Below are 27,784 nucleotides of genomic sequence, written 5' to 3'. Positions count from 1 at the left end.
TTAAAAAGCAGTGGATATTGTAATCCCAGCACTTTGGGAGGCTGAAGCAGGTGGATCATGAGGTCAGGAGTTTGAGACCAGCCTGGCCAACATGGTGAAACCTTGTCTCTACTAAAAATACAAAAATTAGCTGGGCATGGTGGCGGGCGCCTGTAATCCCAGCTACTTGGGAGGCTGAGGCAGGAGAATCGCTTGAAACCGGAAGGCAGAGGTTGCAGTGAGCCAATATCATACCACTGCACTCCAGCTTGGGCAAAAGAGCGAAACTCCGTCTCGGGGGGAAAAAAAAAATGCGGTGGATATAATGGACTTTGGGGACGGGGGGGAGGGGAGGAGGGAAGTGAGAAGTGAGGGATAAAAGACTGCATATTAAGTATGCATACACTGCTCAGGTGACAGGTGCACTAAAATCTCAGAATTCACCTCCATAAAATTCATCTATGTAACCGAAAACCATTTGTACCCCCAAAGCCATTGAAATGAAAAAAGCAGTAGATAGGATGAAGTTCAGTAAAGTCCCTTCCTGGTCTATTCTTGGTCCTTCTCAGTAATTTGGAAGCAAATATACCTCTTAAACAGACTTCAAACACACCCCTACCCAGGACTAAAACCTCAATCTCAAATTGGCTCTTTTTTCAAACTGTTCTTTCCTGGGTCCTCTATATCAGGGTGACCAGAGTCAGAACAAATTGACCTTGGCCTCTAGTCCTGGTTGCTATTCTCTGGCCATTTGCCTCCCTGGAAGACCTTTCCCTTTGTCCCCACCTGATAGTAGTGGAGGCCCGATTCCCACAGCTGGGATGACTGTCTGACTACTCTCTGATCACTGGCCAGAGCAACCAGATTAGAGATGATGCATGGCAAAGAATTCTGTTTAAAAAAAAAAAAGAAAAAGACAAGGCCTGGAGCAGTGGCTCATGCCTGTAATCCCAGCACTTTGGGAGGCTGAGATGACTTGAGGTCAGGAGTTCAAGACTAGCCTGGCCAACAGGGTGAAACCGCCTCTCTACTAAAAAATACAAAAATTATCTGGGTGTGGTGGCACGTGCCTATAATCCCAGCTATGTGGGAGATTGAAGCAGGAGAATTGCTTAAACCCGGAAGGCAGAGGTTGCAGTGAGCCGAGATCGCACTACTGCACTCCAGCCTGGGAGACAGAGCAAGACTCTGTCTGAAAAAAGAAAAAAGGACGACAATTATCAGTTACATCAAACTCTACTCCCTTCCCCACTCTACAACCAGGCTAAAGTTGAACGCAGAATATTCAATAATATGGCCTCCTCCCCCTAATTTTGGATAATGCTTTAAGGTAAATACCTGCTATTCAGAAGGAGACATCTGCTAAGTCTGCAGAGGGACAGATAGTGTTGGTTGGTATTCTGGAGCAGTGCCCACATCTGAAGGGCTCGAGAGCCTGGGAAGAAAACAATTCCAGTATACTGTGGGGCATTCCTTGTATCCTCATGTCCCATCTTGCCCAGCCAGCCCTTACCTAACTCAATGGCCAAGTCCAGGTGTCCCATTATGAACTTGTTGAAGACCAGTGTCTCGGCCACGTATGCCACGATTTCAATGCCCTCGCCTTTCAGGGGGAGGTTGAAGATCTGCTCCATGGCCATGACTTCATATTTGAACCACACACCTTGGTAACCAGCCAGGTGGTGGTATAGCGAATAGTCTAGGTAAGCCTTAATGATCTGAAATGGCAGAGTGGAGGAAGACTGAGGTAGAATGCAAAGCAGAAAGCTCAGGAACATCACTCAATGTCTGCCAGTAAACGTTTGTTTATTAAGCTTGGGAATAGAGCTGGACATTTGGCGAAAGCCATGGGCTTAGATACAGAAATCATATTGGGTTTCTGCTACCTGTTTATTGAGTCATTCAGGATAAGCTTGATGTCCCCTTGCCCATGTAGTCCCTAAATGAAATAGAAACATTTTAATTTCTATGAAAAATAAAAGCAATAGCTTACATATTAGATGTATAATTGCAGAGCAAAAAGTCTGCAAGGATACACTCCAAAGTGTAAACAATTGTTACCTATTTGTTGGGGGTAGAAGGAGAGATTTTACTTTATGCACCTCTGTGATGTTTGTTATAACAAGCATGTATAACTTTTGTAATTTAACAAAAAAGAAAGAAAGGTTGGTTTGGTTTGTTTGGATTTTTTTTTTTTTTAAATAAGGACTAGTTTTTTTTTTTGTTTTTTTTTTTTGAGATGGAGTCTGGCTCTGTCACCCAGGCTGGGGTGCAGTGGCCAGATCTCAGCTCACTGCAAGCTCCACCTCCTGGGTTTATGCCATTCTCCTGCCTCAGCCTCCCGAGTAGCTGGGACTACAGGCGCCCGCCACCTCGCCCAGCTAGTTTTTTGTATTTTTTAGTAGAGACGAGGTTTCACCGTGTTAGCCAGGATGGTCTCGATCTCCTGAATTTGTGATCCGCCCATCTTGGCCTCCCAAAGTGCTGGGATTACAGGCTTGAGCCACCGCGCCCGGCCAAGGACTAGTTTTAAACCTAATTTGGAGGTCAGGTGCAGTGGCTCACATCTATAATCCCAGCACTTCAGGAGGCTGAGGCAGGAGGATTGCTTGAGCTCAGGAGTTCCAGATGAGCCTGGGCACAAAGCGAGACCCTGTTTCAACAACAATAAAAACTAGCCAGGCATGCTGGCACATGCCTGTAGTCCTACCTACTCAGGAGGCTGAGACGGGAGGTCACTTGAGCACAGGAGTTTGAGCCCAGCCTGGGCAATATAGTGAGACTCGATCTCTACAAAAGATTTAAAAAAAAAAAAAAAAAAAGCCAGCATGATGACACAAGCCTGTAATCCTAGCTACTCAGGAAGCTGAGGTGTTTGGGAGGATCACTTGAGCAGGGGAGGTTGAGGCTGCAGTGAGCCATGATCATGCCACTGCACTCCAGCCTGGGTGACTGAGTGAGACCCTTCTCAAAAACAAACAAACAAATAAATCTAATTTGGAGATTTAAGAGAAACTGGTGAGAGAATAGTGAGGAGAAAAGAGTTCCTTCTAAAGAAGCAGTTTTATCATATATACAAAAACAAAAGAATACACATAAACTACTTTGAAAAATACAAACAGGAAAAATATAGTATCTCTAGTGGTGGGAGTATTGGGGTAGGGGAAGTATTTTAGAGTAGAGGCTTTTTTCTTGGAATTCCTCAGATGGGACAAAATAAGCAGCCTACAAATTCTGTGTTATAGGCAGGTCCCTGGATATTTAAACCATAGTCAGTCTTAGAGAATTCCTTTCTTCCTGGTTTGGAACATGCTCCAGAAAATGCTACCAGAAGGTAAGGATAGCCAGAAATGGTGGTGGGGGAGAGAGAATTGTTGGGTATGAGAAATCCAAGGCTGTAATAAAGGACAGCCTTGGATTTGGACCACGAGAATGGAAGCCCAACTGCTTCACTTTACAGAGCAAATATAAAGCTCCGTGTTTCTGCAGCTTGCCAGTGGTCACACTGCAGATAGGCGGAGTCCTGGAAACCACCCTCTGGCTCTCCGTCTGGGTCTTTCCATTCTCCTATGCTGAGTCCCTCACCTGCTTTTGAGCACTGAGGCGAGTGCTTCTCTGCTTTCAATCCCAGTCACCTTGACGACAAATGTCTTGGTTCACATTCCAACCTGACTTTTTATTTTCCCCACCCCAACTCTACCAGAGTTCTTAGGATATAGCTCCAAGTGTGAAGAAGTATTTCAGTCAATATATAAATTGCTTGAGCAACTGCAACTGTTCTAGAAACTTAGGATATGAACATGACAGCTGAAGAGGTCCTTATTTCGTGGGATTTACACACTGGTAAGGGAGAGAGACAAAGAACCAATGCAGGAGCAAACAAGAAATTGTCAAATGGTAATAATACCTATTAAAACAGAGTGACAAGTTAGAAAGTGAATGGGTGGCCATGACCCGTTCCGTCCAGGCAGAGGGAACATCCAGTGACAGATGGGATTAAATTTCTGGTTTGAGGAACCAAAAGAGGACCAATATGGCTGGGCTTGTAGCTCCTTCATGGCCTACGGAGCTAGAATAGGATGGGAAATAGGCAGGGGTCAATCTTGATGGGCTTTATAAATACTTCTGTATTCTAGAAGAGCCAGCCTAAGTTCACCAAAAGGAACTAATGTAGAGGACAGACTCCAGGTTAGGAATCTAAGCTCCTCCATTTTCGGTGCTACTTGACCCCTTCCCTTAATCCTTGACAATGAATGACTCTAGGAGAAAGAAACCCAGATTTAATGCACTTTCATAAAGGAGCAAGCTCACTCTCATTAGATGAGTTCGATTTAGCTTAATAATTTCTTGATCATGTCTCCTGATATCTTCTTCATCCAGTCAAAGGCTTCCTTGGTTATGACCTAGACTAGTGGTTCTCCCAATTCATCCTGGGAGCCCTAGGGATCCCTGACACCTTTTCAGAGAACACATGAGGTCAAAGCTAGTTCCATAATATCCAGACATTAAAATTTTTATTTTTATTTTTATTTTTAAAGTCTCGCTCTTGTCATCCAGGCTGGAGTGCAATGGCACGATCTTGGCTCACTGCAACCTCCGCCTCCTGGGTTCAAGCAATTCTTCTGCCTCGGCCTCCCGAGTAGCTGGGATTACAGGCACCCACCACCACACTCGGCTAATTTTTGTATTTTTAGTAGAAATGGGGTTCACCATGTTGGCCAGGCTAGTCTTGAACTCCTGACCTCACGTGATCCGCCCACCTCAGCCTCCCAAAGTGCTGGGATTACAAGTGTGAGCCACCGTGCCCGGCTAATATCCAGACATTATTTGTGACAGGAAAAATAGTGAAAGACCTTGTAATAGGCAAAAATACAAACTTAATGGGGGTCCTACCTAGCTTACTAATCAAAGTCATCTCTATTTTTCTTTGGACTATCTTACAACTACGTTGCAGAAAACTGATAATAATGTAAGTGATATAATTTGTTTTTCATAGAAATGTAAATATTCAGTGGAATACAAGCAATTATTACACCGTTACTAGGTAAGTTTTGTATCCATTGGTAAATTGTATTCTCCTTGGAACCACTTAGTTCCAATCTTACTAATTTTGATTGAGTCAACTCAGTGAGTTAAATAAAATCTTTGATGTGTACTTTCCATATTTGTTATGACTTATAATTCTATATTTTTAGAAAAGAATTACCCTTTAACATTTCTCTCTTTCACCCTCATTCTCTCATGAATATCTACTGGAGTCTTTCAGAGGCAACATTTGTGATATTGCAACAGTGAAAGCAGAAGCAGATGTGAGAATCTAGTTGTCTTCTATGAAGCCAGACATTAAAATATTGGCAAAACTTTAATACAATGCCACATTTCCCATTTTTTGTTTGGGGAACACAGTTTTAAAAAATGAAAATGGTAATTATGTTAATATGTAATAAGCTTATCTTTATTTTAAAATAATATTGTAGGCCAGGTGCAGTGCTTCATGCCTATAATCCCAGCACTTTGGAAGGCCAGTGTGAGTGGATCACTTGAGGCCAAGAGTTCAAGACCAGCCTGGCCAACATGGTGAAACCCCGTCTCTAGTAAAAATACAAAAATTAGCTGGGTGTGGTGCCGCGCGCCTGTAGTCCCAGCTACTCAGGAGGCTGAGGCAAGAGACTCTCTTGAAACCGGGAAGTGGAGTTGCAGTGAGCAGAGATCGTGCCACTGCACTCCAGCCTGGGTGACACAGCGAGATACCATCTCAAGAAAAACAGCAAAAAATAATAATAATAATAATAATAATATTATTTTCGAATTTTCTTGGGTTTTGTTTCTTATATGATATTAATAGATTCAACCCATATAAATAAAAGCTATTTGGGATCTTCAGTAATTTTTAAGAGTGTGAAGTGATCTTGGAGCCAAAGTGTTTGAGAACTGCTGGCCTTGTCAAAACAAGCCAGTCAGAAAGCCTTCTATTATTATATCCTCAGAATTTTGAATCCTAATTGGCTTTCACTAGGCTTTTCTTCCCAAATGAAATTCAGAAACTTAAAGGAGCAGCTACAAAAACCCCCTACCTGGAAATGATTTTGAGTTTCCAGTGCAGTATTCATTTGCATCATAACTGCCAGCTGGGCATAATACTTCCAGTGAAAAAAATAACCGTAGCTATAGATGCGCCACAGCAAGGAGAGGCAGACAGTTTGCCGGTAAAGTTGTGCCAGCCTCTTCTTCCTATTGGATAAAGTCAACACAAATGGAACATAAGAGGTATCATTATTACCATGCTTTAGGGGAGCACAGGTACACAGTGTCCTTACTATGGGCCTGGGAATCAAAACTGACTTGAATTTGAGGCCTGTCTCCATGACTGACAAACAAGCACATTAATTTTTATGGAGCACATTTTCTCCATTGTGAAATGGGAATCATAATACCTACTTTATAATGATTAAGATAATTTATGTAAAGTGTCTGTCCTGTGTCGGGTAATTGCTAAATGAAGCTATTTAAAAAGCCCATTGGTATTATTCATCACATTTGATTCTGATGACAATCCTGTAACAAAAGAGTGGAATAACTGACTCCATTTTACATATGAGGAAGGTGAGACTCAGGTTAAGTAATTAAGGCAAAGACACACAGCTGGAATGTGGTGGTGCCAGGATTCAAACTCCATCTACCTCCAGCCCAAAAGCCCAGTGTATTATTTTCTCCATTGCACACTGCTTTCAGGAACTAGTTCTCAGCTCAACAGAGGTGGGTGTCAGGCCTCTGAGCCCAAGCCAAGCCATCGCATCCTCTGTGACTTGCAGGTATATGCCCAGATGGCCTGAAGTAACTGAAGAATCACAAAAAAAGTGCAAATGCCCTGCCTCGCCTTAACTGATGACATTCCACCACAAAAGAAGTGAAAATGGCCGGTCCTTGCCTTAACTGATGACACTACCTGGTGAAAGTACATCCTGGCTCAAAAAGCTCCCCCACTGAGCACCCTGTGACTCCCACTCCTGCCAGCCAGAGAACAACCCCCCTTTGACTGTAATTTTCCTTTACCTACCCGCATCCTATAAAACGGCCCCACCCTTATCTCCCTTCGCTGACTCTCTTTTCGGACTCAGCCCGCCTGCACCCAGGTGATTAAAAAGCTTTATTGCTCACACAAAGCCTGTTTGGTGGTCTCTTCACATGGATGCACGTGACAGTGGGAAAGGAAAACAAAAACTCAGGATCCCAATTCACTATGCCAAAAGGAAAAAATTAAGCTGAAAGCTGAGTCATGCAAGAAGTCGCCTTTCCTTTTGTTTGTTAGCAGACAGCTCCAGATAAAAAGTTAAGTACCTGCACAGGCAGCTACTCTATGTCCGCCTTATCCTGCTTTAGGTGCCTATTTACTGAGTGTGAGACAATACATAATTGACTATTCCCCTAGCTGCTCCTTTTCTCTTGCAACATGTGGATTATCATGCCCTCCCTCATTTTCCTCCAGCCCACTTTTTCCCTTTAAATACTGCAGTCTCAAACAAGGACTGTTTCTGTGGTTTTGTGTTTTTTTTCTTCTGGGCATGTCCTTAACTTTGGCAAAATAAACTTACAAATTGATTGAGACCTGTCTCGGGTACTTTTTTTTTCCCCCCCCACTGGCCAGAGCCTCCAGTACAATGCTGAATAGAAATAGTAATAATGGGCATTCTTTTTTTTATTTCTTTTTTATTATACTTTAAGTTCTAGGGTACATGTGCACAATGTGCAGGTTTCTTACATATGTATACATGTGCCATGTTGGTGTGCTGCACCCATTAACTCGTCATTTACATTAGGTATATCTCCTAATGCTATCCCTTCCCCCTCCCCTCAGGTACTTTTTAGTTTACAAAAAAAAAAAAAAAAAAGAGGATTTTTGTTTTGTTTTGTTTTGTTTTGAGATAGAGTCTTGCTCTGTTGTCCAGGTTGGAGTGCAGTGGCGTGATCCCAGCTTACTGCAACCTCTGCTTCCCAGGTTCAAGCGATTTTCTTGCCTCAGCTTCCCTAGTAAGTAGTTGGGATTACAGGCACATGCCACCAGGCCTGGCTAACTCTTCTGTGTTTTCAGTAGAGACGGGGTTTCACCATGTTGGCCAGGCTGGTCCTGAACCCCTGACCTCAGGTGATCTGCCTGCCTCAGCCTCCCAAAGTGCTGGAATAGCAAGCATGAGCCACTGCGCCCAGCCAAAAAATGAGTATTGTTACCAATTGCATTTGTGAAAGGAAAATACCTTGGCCCCCAAAATCACTAAGGAAAACTCAAGCTGGAAACTGCTTAGGGCAAACCTGCCTCCCGTTCTATTCAAAGTCACTCCTCCGCTCACTGAGAGAGATGCATATCTGATTTGCCTCCTTTGGAAAGGCTAATCGGAAACTCATAAGAATGCAACTATTTGTGTCTCACCTATCTGTGACCTGGAAGCTCCCTCCCAACTTCCTACCTTTGCTTCAAGTTGTCCTGCCTTTGCAGACCGAACCAATGTATGTTGGTTCTTACATATGTTGATTGATGTCTCATGTCTCCCTAAATGTATAAAACCAAGCTGTGCCCTGACCACCTTGGGCACATGTCATTAGGACCTCCTGAGGTTGTGTCACAGGCGTGTCCTTAACCCTGGCAAAATAAGCTTTCTAAATTATGATGTGGAAATGATTTTTTTTAAAGGTTCTAAGGAAACATGGACACGGTAAAATCTCTCTCTCTCTCTGTTTTTTTTTTTTTTTTTTTTTTTTTGAGATGGAGTCTCGCTCTGTCGCCCAGGCTGGAGTGCAGTGGCGCGATCTCAGCTCACTGCAACTTCCACCTCCCTGGTTCGAGCAATGCCCCTGCCTCAGCCTCCCAAATAGCTGGAATTACAGGTGCACGCCATCACGCCTGGCTAATTTATTTTTTAGTAGAGACAGGTTTCACCATGTTGACCAGACTGGTCTCAAACTCCTGACCTCAGGCAATCCGACCACCTCAGCCTCCCTAAGTGTTGGTATTACAGGCGTGAGCCACAACACCTAGCCCAGGGTAAAATCTCTTATAGGGCATTCATGAGGGTCATGGACACTCTGACATTAAATGTTGTTCCATGTTATACTCATTTTTGAGATGAGAACCTTTTGACCTGCGGATACTTTAAGCCGACAACTCCTCAGTTTTTTCTTCTTCAACACTTTTCTACCTTTTCCCTTTGTGCAGGTACTTCTTACTCCTTTTATAAAATGTGAAAGGTGTGAATTACCTGTTTTAGCAGATGAAAATACAGGATGCCCAGTTAAATTCGAATTTTAAAACTAATAATTTTTATGGAACGCATATGTCCTTAATATTTCATATGATAGATGTATACTAAAAAAAGTATTCACTGTTTATCTGAAATTCAAACTGAGGCATCCTGCAGCCCTATGTGTAATGCAAAGACCACTGCCTTCTCAGAGAGATCTCTGCTGAACACCTCCCACCCCTTCCTCCTGGGGTTTCCAGGAACAGCCAGGTAGTCCCAGGAGCCCACCTCCAGCGTGCACAGGAACTCAGCTCCATTATGTTTCCTTTTCACCTCAGGATTCCCTACATTTAAAGGAACACGTTTGGAAGCTGGGGAAGGCAGTTTTTGATGGGGTTGCAAAAGAGTTGTGGTAACTTGCTTATAGGAATAGATGTTTGTATCTTAGGCAGAACCTATAGTAATATAGCTGCTGAGCTCTCCCAAGATGGAAGAGGTGTCCTCTGTTAGCTCTCCAGGTACCCAACAAGGTGGCATCTCCTTTGGTATGAATTGCTAGATAGGTGGAATATTTCTGAATAATTCAAGCATACGCACAGCAAACAAAAGTATAATGAGCGAAATGCGCTCAACACCTGCCTTCAACAACTAGCAACATGCTTATTTCATCGACCTCTCCACTCACTATTTCACCCCACTCACTATTATTATTGTTATCTTATAGGTAGAATTTATATATATTGAAATGCCCAAATCTTAACAGTACAATTTTGACCAACAGCTACCCCCATGTAACCCACGTTGCTGTTGAGATTCACAGATGGGTGGGAGTTTTGTCCTTTGGCAAACGTCTTCAGGGCTTGCTATTTTTCTTTTGGGGGGCAAAACCCAGTGTCTTAGCATCTAATGGAAGAGGGCTTGTGACTGAGGTCCCAGGAGCGGTGGTGCAGGTTCCATCCAATGAGAACACGGATCGCCACGGGGGTTAAAGGGCTAGATGAGTTGGGAGGGACCCTAGAACTCACCTTACAATGAGGTCCCTTATGTTTGTGTCATCAAGATTCCCTTTTGCAAAAACTGCCCTTAAAGTACTTTGTGGCAACCCTGGTCTGGAAGCATCTCCCACACTCGCCCCCTCCCCAGTGAATGGTCAGAGACAGACAGAAGTCCTTGTGCCCCCCGGAGGTCAGGCTTTGGGGGCTGACTTGGATTATGTGTAGGGCTCTAAGGGGAGTGCGACTAAACAGTCTGCCCACCCCAGCTCATTCCCTTACCCTGGAGGTGGGCTGTCTTGGGCCTGCTGATTCACATAATGAAAGTGTCTGTTTTTCTCGATACGGATATGGAGAAACAAGGAGATTAAGTTGTAAGGAAAGATGCGGTTGAGGAGCTTCAGTGCCTTCCTGAGCATTTTCTTGGCAAGCGCTATCTGGCCCATATTGAAACAGACCTACAGGGAGGTGGGAGGAAAGACAGGAAAAGAGGAAAAGCGATTATTCTAACTTAATCAGTAGGTCCCCACAATCCATATTTTGGGGATTGTTATCAAAAAGGTAATTTATGGACCAGAAACGAAATCTTCCTGTGCCTGGCATAATAGAAAATGTCTATTGGATATATGCATGAAGCATGGTTGAATGACTAGGATTTAGCATCTTAGTTGTGCATTGTCTACCCCTGGGACAATGTTTACCCATTCGGGTCCATTTTTAGAGACTAACAAAAATATTTCATAAAGGTATCAACCTGGGCCAGGTACAGTGGCTCACGCCTATAATCCCAGCACTTTGGGAGGTCACAGCAGGTGGATCACTTGAGGTCAGGAGTTTGAGACCAGCCTAGCCAACATGGTGAAACCCCATCTCTACTAAAATACAAAAATTAGTTGGGCGTGGTGGCACATGCACATGCCTGTAATCCCAGCTACTCTGGAGGCTGAGGCAGGAGAATCACTTGAACCCAGGAGGCGGAAGCTGCAGAGAGCCGAGATTGTGCCACTGTATTCCAGGCTGGGCAACAGAGCAAGACTCCCTCTCAAAAAAAAAAAAAAAAAAAAAAAAAAAGATGTCAACCTGGAAGACAGGGAAGATCTTGCTGGTAAGCCATGGTGAGGAGGCTGGAGCCCAGGAATTTGAGTTTCTAGAGTCTTGGCTAGAAGTCTGTGGCAAGAGATGGGAGGAGGGTATAAAAAGTATAAGGATGACTTCTACTTCTATGGAAAGGCCTAAGATATATAACAGATTAATTCAAGTCTTTAATGGTTTCTTACCTCACCTTTGAGGCTGTAAAAGGTGGCAGACTCAAATGTCTGGCTCCAAGATTTGTCCTTCTCAAGAGTTTTTAGCAACTTCTCTCCTTCATTTAAATACATATATGCCTGTAACCAGCCCAAGGAGTAGAAAAGTGTTGATTTAGCAGGGATTGAGCCCACAGAAGGGCCATTGCCCCAGACTCTACTGAAGGAAGAGATGCAGGAGCCGTTTCAGTGACCACCTCCACTTCCATCCCCAGCTCCACTGATTAAAATGGGCTTCCAAATTCCAGACAGGAGCTGATGGGTAAAGATCTCACCTTCATGCTTACGTTTGTCTGCTGGATCACTCCATCAAGACAATGAATCTGGAAATCACCTTTCCTCATGCTATCATCTAGGTTGCCTTACCTGAAGTTTCCCTCAAACCAATTTCTTCCTCTCAGTAAATCTATCCCCAGCCTCCCTATTTCTAACCACACACCCACATCCCTTGACCAGCATCCCCACATCTGTGAGAAGCTGGTCTTCAGCTTTGAAATGAATTATGAATCACCCCCATTTCCTTTGCCAGGGCCATTTTGGGAGGTGGATGAGGAAGGTAAGTCCCTGCACAACTCTTATCACTTCATCTTCACCTCCTAACATCATTAGGCAAATCTTAGCACATGTGCACATCAAGGTAAGATCAGACTTGAAGAACAAAGTAAGGTGAGGCAATATCTCCCAGTCTCATGCATCTTGTTGGGTATGTGTGGGAGGCAAAAAAAAAAAAAAAAAAAGGGAGACAAGATGAGTTGGCCACCAGCCCCAGTCCCACCGGAGTTTCTTTGATGGGAGAGGGGGTGCAAATGGCACATTCTGGGACCTTGCACTGGGGCTCTGCTTCTAATCATTGTCTCCTGATCACTGTGCACTCCTTATCGAATGAAACGGGTATGCATAGGTTTTAGAAAGTTGGCCCCCAGGGCGACCTAAGCCTCCTCCTCCTGGGACTCATTGGCTACATCCCCATCATCACCCCGAATATGTGCATGAAATATGCAGGAGACTTTCCTTCCTAACATAAATGCTTTCAAGGACAGGAACTTAGTGACATTTTTAATAGTTTAATTTTAGAATTTTGTATACATCTAAGGTAGGAGGGTTGATTAGGCTGCTGTGACCAATAGCAACTGTAAATTGTGGAAGGTCTATGAAGCTCTTCCTGAAGCTGGCTGAAGTCAGATGAAGCAAGGGCCCAGGAAGACATTTCCTCAAGTGAGTTCATGGAAGGTTAGCCCAGCCAGCTGCTCCATGAAAAGAGATCTAAGAGCAAATAAGTTTGAGAAACACAGTATACTTCAGCCTAGCCTGGCCTTTACCCTTCTGTGTCCTCTGAACAGATTTATATGTATCTCAGTATATCAAAGGCCCTGAAGTATCTACAGGAATCTATTTACCTGTATTCAGCTCAGTGATTTCCAACTTACTTAACAATGAATTCTGTTTATTTCATTATGTGTATCAAATCCCCTCATTTCTAGGGGCATATTGCCCTGGAACCTTATTTATAATTACCCTAGAGAAGCATTCACTAGTGCTTTGGTGGTCTAAGGGTATGTGTGATAATCCAGCACACATTACATGATGATGAAGGTGGGGAGAGCCTCTTTGGGGATCACAAGATTAAAACCAGAATTGGCTGGGCACAGTGGCTCATGCTTGTAATTCTAGCACTTTGGAAGGCCAAGGCGGGTGGATCCCTTGAGCTCAGGTGTTCAAGACCAGCCTGGGCAACATAGTGTAACCCCATCTCTACCAAGAACACAGAAAATTAGCCGGGCATGGTGGCACATGTCTGCGGTCCCAGCTACTCAGGAGGCTAAGGTGGGAGGATGGCTTGATCCCAGGAGGCAGAGAATGCGCCACTACACTCCATCCTGGGTGACAAAGTGAGACTTCATTTCAAAAACAAAACAAAAAACCAGAATTGCACTCATCCAAAGACCTATAGGTATTTTGCACTCACAGGTATTTTAGGCTTAACAGAGGGTAAATGCCACTTGAGGAAGACTATGCTAAGAGTCCTCTCTGCATCATTTTGGGAATGAGATGTGCCCCCTTACCTCCCATACAGGTAGACAATTCATGGCAAGTTTCTAAAGGTGGCAATATTTTAAATAATTTACAATGCTAGTTGCAATGTATTCCAATTCTCTTTTCTCAATCTTAGATCATTTCCCTTCTAAGCAATGTGATTTTCAGTGGAAAGGGGTGCTGTTGGGAATATACAATGTGAAGTAATCAGAAAGCATGCTGGAGCTTCCCTTCTGGCTCTATGTTACATGAATTGTCTCTAGGGTGGAGGTGGTCTGGGTAGAAACAGCTTACCATGTAGTTATCATGCAAGATGAGATAAGCAGATGCAATTTCTAAGAAGTAATATAAGGCTTTGTTATTTTCTCCCAACGCCAGAAAATGGTGGGCCAGAGGCAAGATGACAATCTCTAGGATTTCTTCACACTGGCAAGATTCCAGAGGGATAATGTCTTCATCAGATGTCTTCATTTTTGTTAACACGTCGTCAAAGAAATTCAATATCTTTTCTCTTATTTTGTCAGGACTGTCCATATGCAGAAATAAATAATAGTAACTTACACAGTATCACTTTGATATTAAAATATCTTTAGGCCAGGTGCGGTGGCTCATGCCTGTAATTCCAGCACTTTGGGAGGCCGAGGCAGGTGGAACACCTGAGATCAGGAGTTCAAGACCAGCCTGGCCAACCTGGTGAAACCCCATCTCTACTAAAAATACAAAACTTAGGCCGGGCGCAGTGGCTCACGCCTGTAATCCCAGCACTTTGGGAGGCCAAGGCAAGCGGATCACCAGGTCAGGAGATCGAGACCATCCTGGCCAACACGGTGAAATCCCTTCTCTACTAAAAATACAAAAAATTAGCCAGGCGTGGTGGCAGGCACCTGTAGTCCCAGCTACTCAGGAGGCTGAGGCAGGAGAATCACTTGAACCCGGGAGGTGGAGGTTGCAGTGAGCTGAGATTGTAGCACTGCACTCCAGCCTGGGCGACAGAGCAAGACTCCGTCTCAAAATAAAATAAAATATCTTTAAAAACAAAAGAGCAGGATAATAAAACCTAGTGTGGATACTACTGACTAAATTCACCATGCATACCCCCCGAAGTTTCCCACTTGTATCTAAGAGGTCAAACGTACTGGCCAGACAAATGATTCTAATAGTGTTTTGAATTTAATGACAATTGTTTATGCTCTACTTCCTAAACAATGATATATGCCTCTACCTGGGATTTTCAGGAAATAATGCGGATGTCTCAGGAATCTCTGATTTGGACAGGATAAGATCTTCTTGAGCTAGAAAATAAACAAATGAGTTGTATGGTCATTGAAATGTTCTCTGTAGTGGAGATATCTGCTGTCTACCCAAGACTTTTGTTCTCTTTATGGAATTGTTGCTGCCCAGCCAGAAACCACAATGCCCAGTCGCCATTGCATCTTAGGTGAAGCCACATCATGAGTTCTCACAATAAAATTAGATCAGAAGTAATATATGTCACCTCTAGGCTGAGATGGTTAAGTGTCTTCTCTGCCTTCTCTTTCCACAAGAAAGCAAATAATTCTAAGAACCTGAAGGATAGCGAACCCACAAGTTGGGAGGAGCCTGGGTCCCTTTGCATGCAAAGCCTTTGGTTAATACTTGCGTTGGATTATATCACCAGGTGGAAATAAATTATCACTCTCTTGTGTTAAGCCACAGAAATGTTGAGATTTGTGATAGCTAATAACATTATGCTAAGTAATTTATTCTGCAATAAAAACTATGAATTAAGCCTGAAGAAAGTGACATCAGTTTCCAGTGGAGAAATATAGATAATGAAATGAAATACCCCAAAAGGTTAACTGAAGGGCAGAGAATCTTAAAAACCTCAGTCTAAGCAGACTTGAATAGTTTAGAAAATTCCATAATGATCTTAAAACAGAAAACAAATGAGGCTTGTCTAGTCCAGTCATTTCTCCCTTCAGGCAGAGGAAAGAATCCCAGAGAGGGGAAGGAGCTCGTCTCATATAACTGTTAGTGGTGGATGTAGGACTAGAACTTAGGTTTTCTGGCTCCTAGGCTAATGCATCACTCCATACATCTTATAGATGCAGTTTGAACATCTAAGAAGTTATCACCTTCTTCTGAAAGCCCCTCTGTGCCCTTGCCCCCATACGTAAGTACCCCATAGATAAGTACCCCAACTCCTGTGTGCCCATCAACCCTGTGCAGACCTGTATCATAATCCTTATTGCACTGCATAGAGATTAATTTGGCCACCTCTTCTCCTAGATTACTATTTATTGATTCCTTAGTGACTAGCAGCTGAATATATTGAATTATGACCCTGTCCCCCTAGTTCTCTAAAACTGCTCTTGTTAAAGTTACCTGTGGCCACCATGTTGTCAAATCCAAAGGCTACATCTTTGTCTGCACTTGATTACCTCTCAGCAGCATTTAATACAAGCGACCACTCTCTCTTTTCACTCATTCTTTTAGCACACATTGCTTTGTGTGTTATAAGGGAATTGGTTGCCCACTTAATTGGCTTCTGTTCTTCTACCAACATTCTAAATGTTGGTAAACCTCAGTTTGGTCCTGGGCTCCATTCTCCATTCACAATTTCTCCCTAGGCAGTTTCATCTGCCCATGACTTTTAATTACATTCATATGCTAATGGATTTCCATTTTATAAATCTAAGCCTTGACATCTACTTTAACTACAGACCCATATATTCAAACACCACCTTGGCAACTGCCACTTGAATGTGTAATAGGTATTTCAAAATTAACATGATTCAAACAGAAACTCTTTAATCTCTCCTCCAGAAACTTATACCCACTTACAACTTTTCCTATCTTAGTAAGCATCACTGCCATATATCCCTTTTCTCAAGGCAAAAACCTGCACAAGATCCTTGATTATTTTCTTTCTCTTACCCCCATCCCTACTCAGTCCATCAGAAAGTCCCGTTGACCATACCCAAAAACATATCTGAATCCATCGTCTTCTGTCCATCTTCACTACAGCACCATCCTGGTCCACCACCAAAATTTTACCTGGACAACTGTATAAAACTAATCTCCCTTCTATTCCTATCCTTTTCAATCTTTTTCTGTAGAGAAGGCAGTACCATTTAAAAAGTATGATTCAGATCTCTGTGGCAGGAACTGCCGGTTTCCCATCTCTATCTCCATTGTCCCTTTTCTCATTAGTAATAGAATTCAATGTTATTCTGGACAGCGAAATTCTTCAGCTTCCCTTGCAACTGGATATAGACATGTGACTAGGTTCTGATCAATGGGATGTAAGAGGAAATACTGGGTAGGACTTTTAGAAGATCCTTTAAAAGGGAGGGGACATCCTTTCATGTTTTGGCTTCTTTCTCCTTCTGGCATTAAATGTGCTGGCTGGAGCCTCAGCAGCCGTTTTGGACCAAGGTCCCTGATGATCATGAAGCCGCCATACTAGTCCCAGTGATGAGACAAGCCTTTTACATGAGAAATACATAAATATAATACATTTGATAATAAATAAATTTAAGCCACACTAGCTAGGTCCTTATCATATGCAGCCAATACTCATTCTAACTGATATATTTCTAATGTGTTCCAATTCACTTAGACTGAAATTTAGACTATTTATCAAAGTCTACAAGGCCCCTTGAAGATTCTATTGCTTAATCTCTTCATTGTCTGTCAGCTGCCATTAAAATTCAAATTTATGAGAATAGACATGTCTATCATTAATAATAAAATAAAAATTAATAATAAATGTCTATCATTTTTCACTACTATGGTCCAAATATCTAGGTCACTTCCTGGCACAGGGTAGATGCTTAATAAATGTTTGTTGCATACATGCACATTTGTTGAAAATAAGTCAATTAGTAAAATGAAAATGCTATTCCTCCTTCAACACTTTATGTTTAAAATTGTAATGGTGGCCAGGCACAGTGGCTCATCCCTATAATCCCAACACTTCAACACTTTGGGAGGCTGAGGTGGGAGGATCATTTGAGTCCAGGAGTTTGAGACCAGCTTGGGCAACATGGCAAGACCTGTCTACAAAAAAAACAAAAGAAGAAGAAGAAAAAATTAGCGGCATGTGGTGTTATGTGCCTGCAGTCCCACCTACTTGGGAGTCTGAGGTTGGAGGATGGCTTGAGCCTGGAAGTTTGAGACTGCAGTAAGCCCAGATCATGCCACTACATTCCAGCCTGGGCAACAGAGCAAGACTCTGTCTCAAAATAAATAAATAAATAAATTGTAATGGTGATAAAATGGAATGCGAAGATTGGATAGATAAAGCAAACAGAGTCAGGGCGTACAAAGTATGCTCTTTGTCATTATGTCATTTATTGCTTGGGTGAATCATATTATTATAACTATTTTTTTTTTTTTTTTGGATGGAGTTTCACTCTGTTGCCTAGTCTGGAGCACAGTGGTGCGATCTTGGCTCACTGCAACCTCTGCCCCCTGAGTTCAAGTGATTCTCGTGCCTCAGCCTCCCTAGTAGCTGAGATTACAGGGCCGCACCACCACGCCTGGCTAATTTTATATTTTCTTTTCTTTTCTTTTCTTTTTTTATTGAGATGGAGTCTCATTCTGTCACCCAGGCTGGACTGCAGTGGCACGATATCAGCTCACTACAACTTCCGCCTCCCAGATTCAAGTGATTCTCCTGCCTCAGCCTCCCAAGTAGCTGGGACTACAGGTGCCTGCCACCATGCCTGGCTAATTTTTTGTATTTTTAGTGGAGATGGGGTTTCACCGTGTTAGCTAGGATGGTCTCGATCTCCTGACCTTGTGATCCCCCCACCTCGGCCTCCCCAAGTGCTGTGATTACAGGCATGAGCCACTGTGCCCAACCAGAATCATATTATTTTTGATTCTCATTTTTTTATTTACAAAGGAGATGCTATATTAAGAGTTTCCTACTACAAGGAGAATCTGTAAAAATCAAAAGAAAAAAGATACAAAATGCCTGTAGGTTCTCAAAAGAAAAGAGGAAAGCAAAGATATCACCTGCCCACCTTATGGTTTCAAATAACTAAAAATAAGACTTTAGGTTCAAGATGTCAGACTACCTCTTGGGTTTATCTTCTATCTCCCCAAGTTCAGGACATTTAGCTAACTAAGTGAGAATAAAATGATTTTTTTTTTTTTTTTTTTTTGAGACAGGGCCTTGCTCTGTTGCTCAGGCTGGAGTGCAATGGCACGATAGCTCGCTGCAGCCTCAACCTCCCTGGCTCAAGGGATCTTCCCACCTCACCCTGCTGAGTAGCTGGGGCTACAGGCGCCTGCCACCACACCCAGCTAATTTTTTGTATTTTTTGTGGAGGGGGGTTTCATCATGCTTTTCAGGCTGGTCTTGAACTCTCGAGCTCAAGCAATCCACCTGTCTCAGCCTCTCAAAATGCTGGGATTACAGGTGAGCCACTGTGCTTGGTAAGAATAAAATGATCTCTGAAAGTATAAATTCCACATGTATAGGATGGAAGGGCCACGCTTCTGTCTTAGGGTCACTTAGCTACCCGTCTGCCTAGAATAGTCTTCCTCAGCCACTCACACAGCAAAATCCCTCACTTCCTCTGTCTTTACATGAATCTTGCTCTGCAGTGAAGGCACCCAAATGACTCTGCGCTCCTTATCTTCCTTGTCCTACCCAACATTCTTTTCTGTTTCCTCCATGGGATTTATCACTTATACTATTTTCTTTCTTTCTTTCTTTCTTTCTTTCTTTCTTTCTTTCTTTCTTTCTTTCTTTCTTTCTTTCTTTCTTTCTTTCTTTCTTTCTTTCTTTCTTCTTTCTTTCTTTCTTTCTTTCTTTCTTTCTTTCTTTCTTTCTAAGAGTTGGGGTCTTGCTCTGTCACCCAGGCTGGCGTATAGTAGGGTGAACATGGCTTACTGCAGTCTCAAACTTTCGGCCTCAAGCAATACTATTGAGTAGCTGGGACTACAGGCACAAGCCATCACACCTGGCTAATTTTTTTTTAAGAGATGGGGTCTTGCTCTCCTGCCCAGGCTGGTCTTGAACCCTTGGCCTCAAGCCTCCAAAGCCACTGGGATTATAGGCATGAGCCATTGCACCCAGAAATTTACTTCTTTATTATGTTTTTGTTCTCCACTGTCTACTTTGCCCCAACAGAATGCTGTTTTGTTCACTGATGCAAAACACTGATGCTGTTTTGTTCAGATGCCTAGAACAGTAAGCAGTGCCTGGCACATAGTAGGAACCCAATAAATAATTGTGGAATGAGTAAATGAAACGCTGAATGAAAGTGAAAGTTCAACATATCTGTAGAAGATAAAGGAGTGAGAAGAGTAGTCATTGATGAAATAGGTGGAAGAAGCTGAAGGGAATGCCCAGGAGGGTAAATCGTTGGAATGAATCAAGACTTAGAAAATAACAGTTCTTAAGAAGGACATGAGGATCAAAAGAGAATTGAAAGGGAACCAGCTACCAGCTTCCTCCCTATCTGATTCACACGTAATGCAGTGGCCCTGAATCTCCTCCAATTATGTCTTTTTTTCCCCTTTTGGGGAGAGCAGTGGCCATGATCACGGCTCACTGCATCCTTGAACTCCTGGGCTCAAGAGATCCTCCCACCTCAACTTCCTGAGAAACTGGGACTATAGATGTGCGCAACCATGCCTAGCTAATTTTCTTATTTTTAGTTTTTTGTAGAAACAGAGTCTCAGTTTGTTGTCCAGGCTGGTCTTGAACTCCTGGCTTCAAGTGATCCTTCCACCCCAGCTTCCCAAAGTGCTGGGATTACAAGCGTGAGCCACCACACTTGGTCCCAATTATGTCCTTGACTGGTATTGCCTAAAGGTTATACTCCACACTTTGGGAGATTCAGGGATAATGGATAGACAGAGTATCTATCTGTCTAGGATAGATGGAAGCAGGATGTTTTAAGGAAGACATTGCAAAAAAAAAAGTTTCCTAGTAACTCTAGGAAAAATAAACATTTGTTAAGAAATCTATTCACAGTATATTACTTGGTTTGTAATGGACAACATTTACATAGTCTTAATAATGTAAACACTTCACTGACTTATCTAATGCCAGTTATATGACAATATAGGGTAGAGGGGCCGAGGAGTGGTGTAACAGAGTTAAATCCTCATCTGCCATAGCCAGAAAACAGATGTCAGAATTTGATTTTTTAAAAAATCAATAAAAGCAATATTAATATACCATTTAGTATATGGAGGTAACGACTAGAAAGAATAGCTAAATTAAAAATGTTTGCCCCTGACTGGAACTACTGAAGGTGTGTGCGACGGTGGGCCATGGGATTACTGTTTTAGGATACAACATTTAGGGAATTTACAAAGTCTCTACAGTTTGTCTAGTCGATAGCCTTCTGAACAGGTGAAAAATTCTGATAGGAGAAATAGTAGAGCTTTGGCCTCACTCAGCTGGAGGTGCTGATGGAAGGGCTACCAGCAGACATTATTCAGAGACATTTGGTCACATATGCTCCAGAACTGAACTGCCAGTTGATTGGAAAATCTGCAAATAACTGAAATTGTTTGCTTTGATGACCACAGTCAGCCTGCTAAAGGCCAGCTGCTCAAACTGACCTGTCTTCTAGCCGTCAGCGTATTTTAGCTTATTTTATCCCCCCAAATAAAACATCAGTCTACCAAAAAATACATCTATGTATATGTATGTGCGTGTATGTGTGTGTGTATGTGTATGACTCACTGACCCCCCACAGTCGAATATTCTTCTTTTCCCTTTCCCTCATCTCTTTCCATCATTTCATCTCCTACTGATATTTTCATTGGTTCTTTGAATAGGGCCCTGTGTGGGATCCTTCACTAAAGCTTCCTTAATTCAGGCAGCACATCTTCTCAGTGCTCCACAGTCTGCCCCCCTTACCCCTGTCTCATTCTAGCAGTCCACACCCAAGGGTCTTCTCACCCTCCCAAGGGCACTCTGGGAAGAACTTAAAATGGTTCCAGTCCTGCTCTTTCTCCCAGGTGGGTTTTATCTGATCCATGAGAAACCCTCACACATCCTTTCCCACAGTCTGGGATGGCAGCTTGATCCCAATGCAGCCACAGGCCACTTCAGCCTTCTTAGGCAGGAGGCAGGCCCCAGGGTTCTATGTCCTCTGATTCTAAGGAAGACACCTCACTAGGCTTGAGGTGATGAAGTAAACAACCCACTTGAGGAAGGCACACAGCACCTCATCAGTTCTCACCAAAGAGAGCTCTTCACAAATCCTAGCCCTCTACACACTCTTCCTCATTTCTATGTCTTACATCTGGGCAAAGGATCCAAGATTATAATTGATTCTCAGCTATTTCCTTTGTAAATTCTGTATATCCACTGCCTCGGTTTGAATTGCAGCATTCACTGTATCTTGGTGCTCTGGCACAAATTTCAATTTCAACATCATGTTACACACATACCATTTTTGTGATGATAATAATAATGATATTACCAATTTTGTAAAAATATAACAGATGAGAGAGAATTTAATACATACGAGTAATAGAACTAAACTCAGGTAGGTGTACATTCCCCTGACATCTTCCTTGACCCAGTGAGGGTGAGACTACTGCTGAAGTCTTATCCTCTTTGGTTTTTTTGTTTTTTGTTTTTTGTTTTTTTTTGAGACGGAGTCTTGCTCTGTCGCCCAGGCTGGACTGCAGTGGCCGGATCTCAGCTCACTGCAAGCTCCGCCTCTCGGGTTTACGCCATTCTCCTGCCTCAGCCTCCCGTGTAGCTGGGACTGCAGGCGCCTGCCACCTCGCCCAGCTAGTTTTTTGTATTTTTTTAGTAGAGACGGGGTTTCACCGTGTTAGCCAGGATGATCTCGATCTCCTGACCTCATGATCCACCCGTCTCGGCCTCCCAAAGTGCTGGGATTACAGGCTTGAGCCACCGTGCCCGGCCCTGTTATCCTCTTTGTACTCAAGTTTTCAGAGGACTGGAAATCTTCATAGTTCAGATCTTAAAGCTCTGAACTTACAGCCTGATTCCTGCCTTCCAAAAAGGGAGATGGACTAGTGTGAGTGCAGTTTCAACAACATGCTTGTCCCACTGTGCAAAGCTGCAACTTTCTCACTCTCTTGATTTCTACTTCATGCTGTGTCTATGAACTTCCTATCTTCTGGCAAGTATTACCTAAAAGTCCAACCCCACCTTTGGGGGAGCTCAGGTATAATGAGCAGAGGATGAACTTAGGAATTAGACTGATGGCAGATTGAATAAAGCCTGTCACTCATTCTGTGGTATTGGGTAAGTTACTTAAGCTTCCAGAACCACAATTTAAAAAATCTACACAATGAAAATAACCCTCATCAACCTTAAAAGGTTAATACGAGGATCCACTGAGAATGCACATGAAATAGAGAACGAATGAGAAAAAAAAATTTATTTTGCACCTGCTATGTGCTAGACACTTTAGATACATTTCTTCCTGATTTTTAATATCCTTATAAGATAGGAGTCCTCTACTTGTAGCCTCTGATTTCCCAACCAGATTTAGCCATAATCACCAAGGTCCTCTGACTAGGGTAGACAGCCCGTTAGGAGCTCCCTGGCCACCATGAATGGGGGCTAGAATTGGTATTATAGCTCTATGTCTGACACCCATCATGCCCGCAGTGACTGAATCTTTGGGTCCTTACATCCCTCAAATCCTCTGCTATGTTTTCTCAGATCACATAGCTGATTGGTGTTATTGGTTTGTAACTTTTTAAATTTGCTTCTCAGATGGTCTTGAATTCCTGCCCTGAAACCAAGCTCTCTTTTCTGGAGCCCTGACCTGCTTAACCCTGGCTAATTCTCTCTCAATCATATTCTTGTCCCACTGGAACCTGTTTCAAACTAGACCAACAAAGCAATAATATTCTTATCTGCCAAGAAACACCATGTCATCATGTCAGATTGTACCCCCCTTTGGATTCCATCCTTTGGTGTGAATTAAGTGGGATATTTTAGTTTAAGTTCTGGTCACACCCCATTTTGCCAGAGCCCCTATCCCCAAATCATCCCTGACAGTTATAGTGAGATTGGTTCACTAGACTCAATACAGATACATTCCCTTACTCTTCTCTTCACCATTGGCCTAGGCTGCTGAAGTCTCATCATTCTTTGTGCCCAAGCCGCTTATGGGACTTGAAGCCCTCAAGGTCCACACCCACTCCTTCTAGATCTTAGTCTCTAGATTTCCCAAGAACAGTTAGGATAATTTAAAAATGAGGTAGGTTACTTCCAAATCCATGAGACGTAGCCATCTTTTTAATGGCATCCATGTCTAAAGTGTTGAGCCGAATATTCACTGTGAAGTGATGATAGGGAATGAAGTCCTTGCTTCGGCAGTGGTCACACCTGTGGGCATCTTCTTCTAAAAAGCGGGCACATTTCAAGTGCATGGCTTTTCTCTGGTCCTTGAGCCACAGCTCGTAGGCTGTTTTCTGCATCACAGGGCTACAGAATCGAATCCTGTGGCACTCGATCACCTCATTCTCCAGTTCACGAAGCTCTTCCTCTTCACCGTGATCTGGAGAGAGCAAAAAGCGTTTTTTCAGCCAGGCAGTGGGCAACAGATCAGCCCCTTCTACCTAACACAGGTCAATTATTTGATCTAGATGGGTCCTTAAGAGGAAGCTAAGTCACTCCAGGTGCTACTCACCCATCTCTTCACTGGGCTTCAGAGACAAGGAGCGATAGTGCACCTCAAATGAGGTATCGTTCTGTTTCAGGGCATTTTGAAGCTCCTTGCCATTCCGGAAACAATGAAAAATGTTAGATTCCACTAGGGTTGCCAGGGCCTTGATCATCATCTTCATATTCCAACAGGGGAGAATCTCAAACAACAACTCGGTGGTGAAGGTCAGGCCAATGATGGCAGCACATCTCACCAGCATTTGGTGGGAAAGGCTCATGCTATCCAGCTGGATCAGAGAGATTTCTGCAGGTAGAAGATCACACAGTAGAAAACTAGTTATTTGTCTTTATCAAATATGCTGTATTTGATACAACCATCCTGCTCTACAGTTCTTGTTGAAAGAAACTCAGTTAAGCTAAGTCAAAAGAAGTATTTGTTTAGTACCTAATTTGTGGATAGCACTTGTGCTGAGAGTACTAAAGATGCAGGCTTATGGCCTGGAAAGACACATGGCACAATGACCTGACAAAATTAAGATCGATTTCATGGTGTTCTGATTTTGTGCTAAAGTTTGACAAGCGTGTGTGAGGAGAGGAGAAGACATTGTAATCACTATTGTCAGAAGGAGCAGGCCCTGCCAGTTGACTTCCTCAGCTGGTCCTTCTGTATCTTCTTCTCTGGCTCCCCTTTCTGCTGGAAATTTTTCTCTCAATCTGCCCTGGAAATTTATGTCTTTTCATGACATACATTATCATCTCCGTGTCATGACCAATTGTCAGAAAGTTCACAGCTCCTATCCCAACGTTTCATCTAAGCTTGAATATCGTAGCTCACATGGCTTTCTGGACATTTTGACCAGGATGTCCTTCTGTTAGGGACAAAATTAGAACTTCTCAACTTGCCCAAAAAACACAGTAGAAACTAAGCAAGTCTTTTTTTTTTTGTTCCATCTCGCTCTTGTTGCCCAAGCTGGAGTGCAATGGCGCGATCTTGGCTCACTGCAACCTCCGCCTCCCTGGTTCAAGCAATTCTCCTGCCTCAGCCTCCCAAGTAGCTGGGATTACATGCATGCGCCACCATGCCAGGCTAATTTTTTTTTGTATTTTTAGTAGAGACGGGGTTTCTTCATGTTGGTCAGGCTGGTCTCTCGAACTCCCAACCTCAAGTGATCCGCCCGCCTCAGCCTCTCAAAGTGCTGGGATTACAGGAGTGAGCCACCGCACCTGGCCAATAATATGTCTTTCATATAAACTCTTGTTTGTCATTTATTTCTCATAAAAGTGGATGGCAGGAAGTATCTCAGTATTAGATTTCCTCCCTCATTATTTGGTTTCTGTTTAATTGAAAATGTACAATATTTCATTCTTTTATGCAGATTCCAGAATATACACAGGTGGAAAGATGGCTCTTAATTAGGAAAAAAGCCAGGCCTACCCTGGAGCCTTCTCCCTGCTTCAGGCAGTACAGAACAAACACACAAACAACCTGTGTTGCTGTTTTTCTTTTTCGTTTTAAAAACAGACATCCTAGAGAAAACCAAAGTGAAGTTTAGGGACTAGAAAATAAATGCCAGGTCAGATTTTCTTTTCTGTCTTTTCTTTTCTTTTCTTTTTCTTTTGAGATGGAGTCTCACTCTGTCACCCAGGCTGGAGTGCAGTGGCTCACTGCAACCTCCGCCTCCCGGGGTCAAGCAGTTCTCCTGCCTCAGCTTCCCAAGTAGCTGGGATTATAGGCGTGTGCCTGGCTAATTTGTTTGTATTTTTAGTAGAGACGGGGTTTCACCATGTTGGCCAGGCTGGTCTCGAACTCCTGACCTTGTGATCTGCCCGCCTCAGCCTCCCAAAGTCCTGGGATTACAGGCGTGAGCCACCGCGCCTGGTCAGATTTTCTTACCTTTTAATGATGTTGGAGGTGACAGGTTTTTCAGTCTGACACCACTTGCGAGGTGACAGACTTCACTTTCCTCATCACTTTGGAGAGTAACCATGTTTAACCTCTCTATTGGCTTAATGAAATACTCTACAGGGGTATAAAAGGGAAGAAAAGTTGAGTCATTAGTCTGTCTTATAAGGTCTGATTTTCCAATGAACTTTGAGATGGATTTCATGTGAGGGAGAGTGCGCAGAGATGTATATTGGCTCACCAAATATTCTGGAAACCTTTTTTTGGTTTTGTTTTGTTTTTTGTTTTTTTGAGACAGGGTCTCTCACTGTCGCCCAGGCTGGAGTGCAGTGGCGCGATCTTGGCTCACTGCAACCTCTGCCTCCCAGGTTCAAGAGGTTCTCCTGCCTCAGCCTCCCAAGTAGCTGGGATTACAGCCGCCCACCACCATGCCTGGCTAATTTTTGTAGACATGGGGTTTCACCATGTTGGCCAGGCTGGTCTCAAACTCCTGACCTCAAGTGATCCGCCTGCCTCGGCCTCCCAAAGTACTGGGATTACAGGTATGAGCCACACTGCACGAGGCTGCTGGAAACCTTGTTCTAAGTAAAACTGATTAATGAAAATCTAGATGTACTCAAAAATGTTTTGTCTCCCTCTGTCAACCCTGCCCAACCAAAGGAACTGGCACTATTGATGTCTTCCATAGGATATAAGGCTTTACAAACATTTGATTCACAGTCAGATTATCAGAATGTATTACAGTATACAGAAACATGTATTTGTATGTATACATTTACATACCCACACTCAGATACAAACACATTCTGTGAGGCACTGTACTCTAATTAGGACATGGCTACATCAGAAAGAGATATTTTAATTGGTGAAGTTTGAATAGTAAATGTGCCTAGTAATTTGGTTTCCTAGTACTCCAAAATGCATTATTTTTCTGTCCCTTGAGCCATTCATGCAGTCCTTGATAGCTGCAAGACTATGCTAGGTGAGGTGGAAATAGGAAGGTGAACGCAACCAAGTTCCTTATTTCCTAGAGCTCTAAGTCATGTACGCAAAGAGCTGGACTGCCAGGCAGTACATGAGTGCCGTGTGACTGGACACAAACAGTAAGCACCAGAGTTCACATCAATGCAGGACATATTTATTAAGGACTTTCTGTGCATCATATCCAGTGAAGGCTATAAACGTGAATAACACATGCTTCCGGCCCTCAAGGGGCTTAGAAATCTATGGAGACAGATATATAAGTAACCAATTATAACACCAGGATGAGTGACTTAAGAGCTAAAGAGCAAAGAGTAGCATGTTGTGGGAACAGAAAATAACAATTAAATCAGACTTGGTGGATTCAGAAAGGCTTGATAGAGGAGGAAGTACTTTGATCCTTGAAGGATGAAGAGATATTCTAAGCAGAAAGTGGAGGAGAGGCCAATGCAAAGGCATGGGAACCTCAGAGTACTTAGTGAGTTAGGGGAATGGAGTGGCCCAGCGTGGCTAAAGTGCAGGGGCTGGAATGCTAAAGTGCTATGTGGGGGACGTGGGGACGTGTTCAGAGAGCTAGTTTGGGAGCACAGCATGGAGGGCATTAAACACCATAATATGAAGACTGGACTTTATAGACAAGAGGGAAAGATCACAGATTTCTGAAGAGGAGATATTAGTAATCCAACCAGTCATATTTAGGGAGGTAGCACTGGAAGCAGCATATGGAAAAGGTGCAAGACCAG

The 27,784-nt window shown here is 43.1% G+C and overlaps 1 protein-coding gene across 3 annotated transcripts in view; it reads right to left on the bottom strand.

Annotated features, from left to right (window-relative positions):
• The window catches only part of ADCY10 (adenylate cyclase 10), a 98,101-nt gene that overhangs the window by 13,974 nt on the left and 56,343 nt on the right, over positions 1-27,784 (bottom strand). For all 3 annotated transcript variants that reach the window (XM_025393747.1, XM_025393754.1, XM_025393738.1), the window contains 10 exons: positions 26,052-26,177; positions 24,183-24,461; positions 23,760-24,050; positions 14,765-14,834; positions 13,837-14,068; positions 11,482-11,589; positions 10,487-10,662; positions 6,054-6,210; positions 1,493-1,697; positions 1,318-1,414 (listed from right to left, as the gene is read on the bottom strand). In XM_025393747.1, coding sequence (XP_025249532.1) covers positions 1,318-1,414; positions 1,493-1,697; positions 6,054-6,210; positions 10,487-10,662; positions 11,482-11,589; positions 13,837-14,068; positions 14,765-14,834; positions 23,760-24,050; positions 24,183-24,461; positions 26,052-26,177 — 1,741 coding nt within the window. The remainder of the gene's footprint in view (positions 1-1,317; positions 1,415-1,492; positions 1,698-6,053; positions 6,211-10,486; positions 10,663-11,481; positions 11,590-13,836; positions 14,069-14,764; positions 14,835-23,759; positions 24,051-24,182; positions 24,462-26,051; positions 26,178-27,784) is intronic.

The sequence above is a fragment of the Theropithecus gelada genome, chromosome 1 (assembly GCF_003255815.1).
Source record: "Theropithecus gelada isolate Dixy chromosome 1, Tgel_1.0, whole genome shotgun sequence".
In the NCBI taxonomy this organism is placed as follows: domain Eukaryota; kingdom Metazoa; phylum Chordata; class Mammalia; order Primates; family Cercopithecidae; genus Theropithecus; species Theropithecus gelada.
The sequence above is the reverse complement of the archived record's forward strand: the minus strand, read 5'-3'. Positions and strand labels throughout refer to the sequence as shown.